General features: G+C 45.6%; 2 protein-coding genes across 3 annotated transcripts in view; one reads left to right on the top strand and one right to left on the bottom strand.

The window, feature by feature from the left end:
- Positions 1-3,268, bottom strand: part of tbc1d17 (TBC1 domain family, member 17) — a 6,777-nt gene extending 3,509 nt beyond the window's left edge. Inside the window, exons 1-8 of the mRNA XM_031558653.2 lie at positions 3,054-3,268; positions 2,234-2,329; positions 1,965-2,042; positions 1,735-1,852; positions 1,304-1,490; positions 982-1,090; positions 623-787; positions 164-289 (exon numbers count right to left, since the gene is read on the bottom strand). Coding sequence (XP_031414513.1) covers positions 164-289; positions 623-787; positions 982-1,090; positions 1,304-1,490; positions 1,735-1,852; positions 1,965-2,042; positions 2,234-2,329; positions 3,054-3,080 — 906 coding nt within the window. The 5' untranslated portion in view covers positions 3,081-3,268. The remainder of the gene's footprint in view (positions 1-163; positions 290-622; positions 788-981; positions 1,091-1,303; positions 1,491-1,734; positions 1,853-1,964; positions 2,043-2,233; positions 2,330-3,053) is intronic.
- A 426-nt stretch (positions 3,269-3,694) lies between these two features.
- On the top strand, positions 3,695-7,161 carry akt1s1 (AKT1 substrate 1 (proline-rich)). Of its 2 annotated transcripts, none has more exons than XM_031558714.2 (6): positions 3,695-3,840; positions 4,626-5,511; positions 5,755-6,031; positions 6,196-6,279; positions 6,519-6,703; positions 6,962-7,161. In XM_031558714.2, exons 2-6 carry the CDS (start codon positions 5,113-5,115, stop codon positions 7,097-7,099), a joined length of 1,083 nt encoding a protein of 360 aa, XP_031414574.1. In that variant the 5' UTR covers positions 3,695-3,840; positions 4,626-5,112; the 3' UTR covers positions 7,100-7,161. The 2 variants fall into 2 exon arrangements, with proteins under 2 accessions (XP_031414574.1, XP_031414619.1); XM_031558759.2 differs by having other exon boundaries at positions 3,704-3,844.
- The last annotated feature ends 2,418 nt before the right edge of the window (positions 7,162-9,579 follow it).

Raw genomic sequence — 9,579 nt, 5'->3', positions numbered from 1 at the left:
TTAACATACAGCCATTAACCAACACTAATCCCTCATGCTTCCAACCACATCTTTTCATTATAAAACCCTTAACTAGGGTGATGTCTTTGTGAAGGACACGTGCTGAATCAAGCCTACTACCATCATTTCTACCTTCAATTTCCAAGGTTTAATGGGTACATACCCCTCTGAAAATCAGCTGTTTAACTCTGTCAGGATCTGTGACACGCCCCTCTGGGTCGAGAAACTCCTCCCAGTTGTCCAGAGGCGGTCCCCTGGTGACGTCTGGTCTGGGCCCGAGCTCAGCACCCTTTCAAAGACAGCAAGAGCATGAGTAAGAGTAAAAGAGAAAGAGAGAGAAAGAAAGAGAGGGAGGGAGAGCTATTTTTAGCACCTGGAGTCATCACAGTTATGTCCCTAGTCATGGGAAACAGCCATGACCAGATCATGACACTGACACTTGAGCAACCTCTTTCCTGAAAAACTCAAAAGGAAGTGTGTGTGTGTGTGTGTGTGTGTGTGTGTGTGTGTGTGTGTGTGTGTGTGTGTGTGTGTGTGTGTGTGTCCCTTTCCAAAACTGCTCACAGGAAGTCCCTCTCTTTCGTTTCCTTCCCTTCCACCCCTTCCCCAGTAACACACTTACGGGGGTGATGAGTTCGAATCCCGGCTCGTCATCGGCAGCATGAGGGGAGTTGGCATCATGAGAGGACCTCATGGCCGAGTCCGGTGGTCGCAGGGCCCCCCTGAAGAAGTTGGTCACCTTGGAGAAACCCCCCAGTGTGGTCGCATAGGGGTCGTGCATGAACCTCTGTAGGGGAGAGCAGAAACATAAGTTAATAAATAAACAAATAAATAAATAAATGGCATTTAGAAACAGGATATAAAACACACACGTACACACACACACACACACACATGTACACACACACACACATCAAAAACAAGCACACACACAAATCATTTGTTCACACACCCATCCCACCAAAGACTCTGCTAACTTACAGACACAATATCGGGACTGTTGTCATCAAACATCTGTTCATCACCTGCCTGCGAGGCAGCACTTGAGTCTCTGGGGTAGGCCAGATAGAGCCTCCCATCCACAGGAGACCTGCATACCCCGGAGATAGAAATACACAGTCTGGATTCAACTCAGGGCACGGAGGGAGGAACAAATACAGTAACATCAGCAAGAAACAACACAGAGGCTGTGATAAAGTGAACAGGAAGTGGCCCAAATGGGCTGGAACAGAAACTGGTGTGTGGCCGAGTGCAAAGGTCTGAGGGCAGGGCAGGGCAGGGCAGGGCAGGGCAGGGGACTCACGGGATCATGCTGATGTGGTGGCGCAGGGCTCGCAACAGCTCCTGGGTGCCCCCTCTGTGGAAGTGCAGCGCAGGCAGCGGGTGGCCCCCTCTGCTGGTCACCACCAGGAAGTTACGGCCCAGAGCAAAGCGTGCCCGACGCAGGGAGTACAGCTCGGACAGGGGGAGCGAGAAAGCGCCCCAGTGACCTTTCAATGCAGAGGAGTCTGTTACAACCAATTGGACTTCACTGGTCATAAAACAACACATTCATGAACAACCTCATAACTCATAACTGATTTCAGTTCAGATCATTTGCTCCTGAGCATGACCTCCACACCTGTTGGCAAAGTATCAAGGACCACTTGTTCTGAGCACTCCCAACCCTCTGGCGCTTTCTATGGATACATCGATCACTGTAACAGTGAACAGTGTCTGTTCTGTACGTATTACCTGTCTCTCGCACTGGGACACGTTCACAGTCATGATCTCGCTTCACTGTACTAATAACAGCCCAGTCAGGTTCATATCCAGGGTCAAAGTTTGTGTCCTCTTCTCCTCCATTTTCCTCCTGACAATAAAAGCAGACAGAAAAAAAGAAGATTAAATAATACAAAAAAAAAAAGTATGAAAACTAAGAACAAATGTAAATAGAACATGTATGCCAATTCATGCTCTCTGACCTTTTTAGAGTACATAACTGCCGGGGTGCTTCTGCCCTGGTCTTCCAGTGGGCTCCATTCCAAAGCAGTCTCTCCATCCTGCCACAACCCAGTTATAGAGACGACAGCCTTAACCAGGTCTTAATGGCAATGCAAAAAAATGTCTTGGTAGTTCTTAATGACCAGATGTAATGTGTAATGTAAAGGCAGGTGGTAAGATTGTAGGTATTCTATATTAAGCCTAAAAGACAGAGATGTATGATTTTTTTTAAATGCAGAGTGACTCCTACCCGTTCGACAATACGGATGAATCCAGGTATTGTTGTGTCTTGGTTGTTCTTTTTGGTGTTGGTGTGAAGATACACCCCCTCTTTTTCAAATATTAGCTGGAAAGCATTAATGGATATCGACAATGAACATCATATTAACAAAGAGTCACCAAAACACAAGCGACAACAAACACAAGCAACACAAGTATTTAGCGTGTCAGCATGATGACCAAATCCTCTAGCCAACAGCACCCGCCATCACTAAATGACAATACCCAATCGATGATTTTATCAATGACAGTAGGCATGAACAGCTGCAACTACAAGAACCAGCTGAATGTAAGACTGATGAAACAAACGTCAATCTTGGGGGATCACTTTGGTCTCCGTCTTAAGAATTCGATTAATCTTTGTTTGGACCCAGTCTCTTCAAAAAGGGACAAACCCTCTCTTGGAAACAGGTCGAACCAGTCGCGTTTGCCATCTTGCTAGCTATCGTTACTCCAGTCGCTTCAGCCAACATGCAGTGAAACATGTGTTTGTACCGACGTGTCAACACCAAAGAGATCACACAATTTTTGCATCGGAACTCGTGACATTACGTCGACCGAAATGATAGGGTTGAGATTAAAGACAGGTCGAGCTACTGCTTCTTCTTAGCTAAGGTAAGATAACAACTCGCTAGCTTCCCAGCTAACGTTAACTAGTCAGCTGTGAATCTAACTAACTGTAGCGAAATTGGCTATATATATATATATATATGGATGTAATTGGTGTTCATGTCTTCATAAATTGTCACGGGCGATGAAATGACGACTTTAGGAATTGTCAGATAGCTTACCCTGTGACTTGCTGGTTTGGACTCCATTCTTCCATCGATGGAACACTTTTCCAAAACAACGCAACGTCAAAACAACACTTCCTACTTCAAAGATGGCCCCGCCTTGCCTGACGCATTTATTCCATAAACCAATCATATATGGCACACTACGTATTCCTTGCCATGCCCATGGCTATACCCCCCAAATCACGTGAGAAAAAGACTGAACCCTGCTCCATGAAGATGAATGTTGCGGGTACAAATAAATAAATGGGAATATAAAAAAAATATATATATTTTTTTGTTTTCTTTGTGCCTATTTTGATTGTTCTACAGCGATTGAGAAAAGGTGAAAACAGGTCTGTGGGATACTCCCAACATGTCGATTACATAAATGCCTGTTTATGATGACTGGTGATCAAAAGCCTATTGTACATGTTCAAGTTCCAAACTTAAATCATCATGACAGCAGAACACTCGTTTTGTATTTTTGTATTTTTCAGGTTCTGTCAGGTATCAAATACGTACTATGTCGACGCACACTACATGTCATTCCAATACATCAGAAAACCTCGTAAAAGTAGGCCAGCACAGTGAAAAATATAGTTTGCAGAGAACGTGGACGAGCCCGTTCAGTCACGCGGTCTGCGTGCGTAGGGGCAAGACTGTAAACAGCACCATGCACGTAGCGACGTCGGAGTCTAGGGGAGAGCTGCAGGAAGAGAGGGAGAGACAGACAAAGAGGGATAAAGAAATTAAGTTTGAGACCATAGGAACTGTGTGGCAGTAATAAGAGGAAGCTGAATGTGTAAGTAAGGAGTTTCTCTGTGCATTTATTTCATATTTGTGTCCATGTTGTTGTGCGACATTAAATAACTGGTGTAATATGAGTTGGTAGGTAGGGTGGGGGCATCACTGTTAACAGCTAGGCTATGGTTAGCTTTGCTAACAAGCTTGTGCTCTCACAGCACACTCACATATAAACGCCAGAAGCATGCATGTAATGTTAGCAAACAACGGTGTACCCTTGTGAACAGGACCCAACTGGCATTCACAGTAGCAGTGCTGACATTGTGAAAAAAACAGCACAAACAGACTAAACGTCAGTTGTTTCGTGTCACCTACTCTACGTTGGCAGCGCAAGTTGTTGTGCACAGAAAACGCTAGCGAGGAGGAGGAGGAGGAGGAGGGTAGGGGGGTAGGTTTAAAGGCCTGTTGGTAATAAAGTAACAGCGTTCGCAGGAGATGATGACGTGATGACTATGTCGTTCCAGTACCTATAAATACGCCTTTTATAGCATGCGAAGTTAACAGCGCCAGATTGTTGGCGCTTACGCAGGAAGCCAAATCACAGCATTGCCGATTGTTTATATCACGGCGTGGTAGTTTATCTGCTTCCTTGCAAAGAAAAACAGACGACCGGTGACATGTTGCCATCAGACGCAGCTCTGATGTAGATGATCATCTTCCAAAGCCGTTGCTACTGACAAGGGATAGCTCTATATGTGTAGTCTTTGTCCAGTGGCCTGTATACGGGCTCGCTTTCTTTTCTTTTGCTCTCTATAAATGTTGTGTTTCTCCTTTCGTCCCCAGGTAACATCCGCGAGTGACATCCTCCCGTCTCTCCCCTAGTACTCTCGTGCACGTAGACACGCTTAACTCAACATATCCACCAGCCACGCTGTGCCTACTGTAGTTGTAGTGTCCTTAAAGGTTATCACTCCCATTACCAAAGAAAAGCCTACCTTAAAGTAAAACGAGCACTTAGCAATCAAGACAAAGCAGTATTATCTTAGCTCTAAACACAGCTTTCACCCGTACACAAGCAAACATTCACCTGCAAAAGGCAATTCAAACAGTCCCGTACCCAGCAGTCCATTTTTAAGGAACTTACCAACATAGCAAGACATTGCCAGTGGCCCCTTGAAATAGACACATAAAGTACAAATATTTTGCATAGGACACCACCCACTGTGAGTCACCAGCCGACCAATTAAACATTGCCACACATTCCTTTAAAGCCCTAACTGACAGAACGAACGAACGACCACAGAGCCAGTGGCTGTACCGCACGCTCATCATGGCCTCTATTACCCAATCCTCCGAACCCGAGATCCCCGACAATCACAAGGAGAGCTGGCTGGCACTTCTGGCTGCGGCAGAAGCCTACAGCCAGAAGTCGGGCTGCGATCTGACCATCCTGACCGCCTGCAAGAAGTTCCACCCGAGTCTGGTGGAGGGAGACGGCACCAGGAAGCAGGGAATCGGTGGCCTGATCCCAGCCAGCAGGAAGTGGAATTACTCCTATCACGTTTGGGGTCAGGGGGCACTGGCAGAGGCCTCGCGGCGATACATAGATGACATCGCTGTGCTGCACTCCACCACACTGCTGACGGCACAGCGGCACACGCGCCTGGTTACTGGAGAGGGCGGCACCAAGCTCGGCGTGGACATAACCTCTGACACAGGATCACGAATGGTGAGACAGTCATGCATGATGGCAGAGTTGTAAGAACTATAATCCTAGTTCCAGGATTAAAATGTCATGCATCAAGTGATTTATTTTGATACACAGTGTTCATGTTCATCTAAATCGCAGCTTAATATTTTCCAACTCGTATCTCATAATTAGAGTGTGGCTTGTCAGCTGAAAGACCAAATATTTAGAGAGTGCAGAAGTAGAGGAACTCTAGTATATACTAAAAGCCTATCTGCTTCCCAGGGCTTGACTGGGGACAGTGTTGTGGGAACAGTCAGCCCCAGCGCACGGCTATATTCGCAGAGCTACCCGTCAATCTACAGCTCGGGGGCCGTCGTCGGTCAAGTCGGGCCTCAGCATGGAGATGGAGAGAGGGAGAGAGAGAGAGTGGTACTAGAGGAGGCAGAAGAAGAAAGAGAGAGGGCTGGAATGGTGGACCTAGAAGAAGAGGGGGAGGAAGAAGAAGAAGAGGAAGATGACGACCTGGAAGGAAGGAGACGGAATTTGAACGAATCTGCAGGTTAGTCCCTGCTAGTCGGCGTATCATTCAAACAAAACAAATGAAGACTACAGTCAGACAATTTCCTGTCCTCTCTCTCTCTCTCTCTCCCTCCCTCCCTCCTTTTCTCATTCTGTCTTTTTTCTCCACTTGTTGTCTTGTTTGTGCTCACTGTCTCTCCCCAGGAGTGTTCTCCATGGACGAGGACTCTCTGTCCAGGGACTGTGAACCCTTCTTTGAGTCAGATGGTGAGGAGGAGAGCACTGATGGTGAGTTATCTCCCTCTGTGTTTCACAAGCCTGAGATTGTGTACTCCTATTCAGCAGCTTGTTTTACAGTAACCTAAATCTAGTTCTAGTTCTCTTCCTTGAGCACTGCACCCTAATGGATGTTAAAGTGTGTGTGTGTGTTTGTTTGTATGTCAGAATGTACCCATGTACGTGGGCATCAGTTCCCATTCCGTTGGTTGATCTCATACCGTGAGTCCCGTTGTTGTGTTGCGGTTCAGGGTCTCTGAGTGAAGACGCTCCCCCCCCTTCCCGGAGCATGGCGGTGGGTCATGGCATGCTGATGTCTCGGCCCCCTCCCCACCCCAGTGCCCTGGCCATGGCGCGCTCGCTCCCGGTCTCTGTGCCTGTGTGGGGCTGCAGGGGCAGCAGAGTGCCCCCCGGGGAGAACAACAGCGGAGAACGAGTGAGTCCCCTCAACAGATGAAGTGAAATCGGAAAATGAATCGGGGGGGGAAAAAAGAGTATTTGCGTAATTGAACGCTTGGGGTGAAACGCAGATATGCGACACATGTTATAATTGCCTTTTAATGTACTAATAGCAACGTCTGCAGATGCACTTTTGTTTAAAGTATTAGGCACGTGAACAAACGTCTGTATATCAGTGAACTACATACACAGAAAAGAAGGTGCTCAGACTCTCACATGCTCTTCCTCTCCCCAGGCTGGCTGTGCTGACCTGGACCACATTGCTGCCAGTATGAAGGCGCTGCTGGCACCAGGGGCAACTGACGGCACAGAGATGTTTGGAGCACTGCCCCGTCCTCGCCTCAACACCGGAGACTTCTCTCTCAAACACTGAGAGACCCAGTGTGTGTGTGTGTGTGTGCGTGCGTGTGTGTGTGTGTGTGTTTGTGTGTGTTTGTGTGTGTTTGTGTGTGTGTGTGTGTGTGTGTGTGTGTGTGTGTGCGTGTGTGCGTGCGTGTGTGCGTGCGTGCGTGTGTGTGCGTGTGTGTGTGCGTGTGTGTGTGCGTGTGTGTGTGCGTGTGTGCGTGTGCGTGTGTGCGAGATGAAGACAGATGGATGAAGAGAGAGAGAGAGAGCAAGTGTGATTGAGCTATGCATGGAGGTTTGTGTTGGTGAGGTGGCAAAGAGTAAATTAGTGTTTTAAGAGAGCGCTGTCAGGAGTTTAAAGATGATGCAGAAGAAGGAGAACGAAAAGCTGAAAGGAGAGGTGAAAATATGTAGTTAGTGCTTACTGGTGGAAGGGAGGGGTGGTAAGCTGTGACCCACTTTAACCACATGAACACTAATAAAGAGAGAACATACACCAGTATACCACTAACTAAACACTGCAGGCCCACGCACGCAGGCTATGACACTAACGTGACCGCTCACACACTACACACTGTGACAAAACACCAACTGATGCTGCATTAAATGCCAACACTAACCACAACGATACAGGGCCTGCGCCTAGAGACGACACACAACGCAAGCGCAGGAACTTGCCGTTTACGTACAGTGCTGCGTGGAACACATTCAAATTCTCACACCAGCACACACGAGAACATGTGCACACACAGACACGGACACACGCGTTTAAGATTTGTGTTTTGACTTGAAAATACAGATTGTGGATCAGTGCTTTTTCAGTGGCTAAACTCCGTTTCGAAAAAATCCAGGAAGAAGGGCTTCTCATGCTGACCCACATAGTTCAAGGGGTAAATCAAAATGTGATTGTAGGCCGCTAGCCCTGAAAGGAGCTTTTTGATATTTAAAAGCTGGGGCATTGCCCAGGGATACAAAGCAGCTTTGTTAACATCATTTTTAACCGAGTGATTGACCTGCACAGTACGTTACTTCGCAGACGGAACTGTATGATTCTATGATGTTATAAAGCAATGATGATTTGTGATAATAAAACCAAGACGATAAAAGAGGTGGACATCGGTGATTATAACACTACAAAAAAATGTGCATTTCTAATGGAAGTGCAGTCCATCTGCAGCGCTTCAAATTGATGTGTGTTATACCAATGTGTTTTAAATAAACCAGTCATTCTTGAATCTTGATTGTGTTGTGTGGAAGAACTCATTTTGTCTTGTCCTGTTGAGACAGTTCTGTGTCTCAAAAATGCAACATGGTTGCTGTTACGAGAAAAAAAGTGAAGTAGTGAGAGCTTCTTTGGTTATGCTGCTCCTGAACTGTCGCTACAATATTTACATTATAAAAACATACCCAATGTTCTGCACATTATCAGAACACAAAAGGGCAACAATGTGTAGAGGTTCAATACTGAAATTCATGTACAGAGATTACCTGAGCTATTAATAGTTTATGGTCGATTTTTGCTGAACTTTGTAAACAGAATTCGGACGTAGACCGTTGGCTCAGTACTTGATTGTTTATAACAGATATTTGACTGTTTTTTACTCTCAGCTAAATCTCAGCGTCATCACGGCCCCTTGATATCCCTGTGTGGACTGACATGGCTACTCACCCTTGGCAGTAGATGGAGCTAACACACACCTCAGCTCCTGAAATTGTGTGGACACGAGTCGAAGGCATCTGCCAGCACCAAGCCTCTGATACGTTCCCTTAAAGTGTTGTTGTATGATTACCTTTAAACGATTCATCAAATGAATGATTCATTCTTTCTTTGTTTACCTGGAAAGCGTTGGATTACAACCCTGATAAGAATGTAATGGGACTCAGAGAAAGACCAGGAGACGGGAGAATGGAAGTATGCTTCCAGGATTCTGAATGTAAACATGGTCTTTTGGCACTACAGCCTAGTGTGGTGCCAATCTGGTTGTAAATTGTATCATATAGGGACATCAGGGAAAAGCGTTTGACGTGTGTGTGTTGGGGGGGGGTTATTGTTTCTAGATTTATGTGTTACATGTCTCTTCAGTCAAGTCTTCAAATCATTCAAATTAACTGCTTTGACACAATTTGTTTATTCAGTGAGATTTGGTTGTCACTGTTACAACACATTCAGACACATGGGATATAAAATAAATATAGGCCCCAGAAACAACATTTAAAAACCACTCATAACTCAAGATTAAAGCTCTTACTATACAGTAGATCTAAAGAAAGAATTGCTCTACTAACTATTTATCAAGTAAAATATGGTCAATATCTTCACTAATAATTCAACGCATAGCATTCTAGTATAAATGCGATTTTAAGTTATTTTACCGACAATCAATCCCTATATTTAAAAAATATATATGGACAGAAGACTGAAAGATTTTGCGGACTACATGAATTACTCTGAGAAGAGAAATGTACCCACTCTCACCACACCATTACAATATAGCCTCCCTTTCAATT

This window comes from Clupea harengus, chromosome 1 (genome assembly GCF_900700415.2).
Source record: "Clupea harengus chromosome 1, Ch_v2.0.2, whole genome shotgun sequence".
NCBI classification, from domain to species: domain Eukaryota; kingdom Metazoa; phylum Chordata; class Actinopteri; order Clupeiformes; family Clupeidae; genus Clupea; species Clupea harengus.
The sequence above is the reverse complement of the archived record's forward strand: the minus strand, read 5'-3'. Positions and strand labels throughout refer to the sequence as shown.

Bases quoted from the DNA above. Each gene is read 5' to 3' on its own strand.
- akt1s1 (XM_031558714.2), top strand. From the start codon at position 5,113: ATGGCCTCTATTACCCAATCCTCCGAACCCGAGATCCCCGACAATCAC. The intron at 5,512-5,754 runs GTGAGACAGTCA...TCTGCTTCCCAG, and splicing joins CTGACACAGGATCACGAATG to GGCTTGACTGGGGACAGTGT. The intron at 6,280-6,518 runs GTGAGTTATCTC...GTTGCGGTTCAG, and splicing joins TGAGGAGGAGAGCACTGATG to GGTCTCTGAGTGAAGACGCT.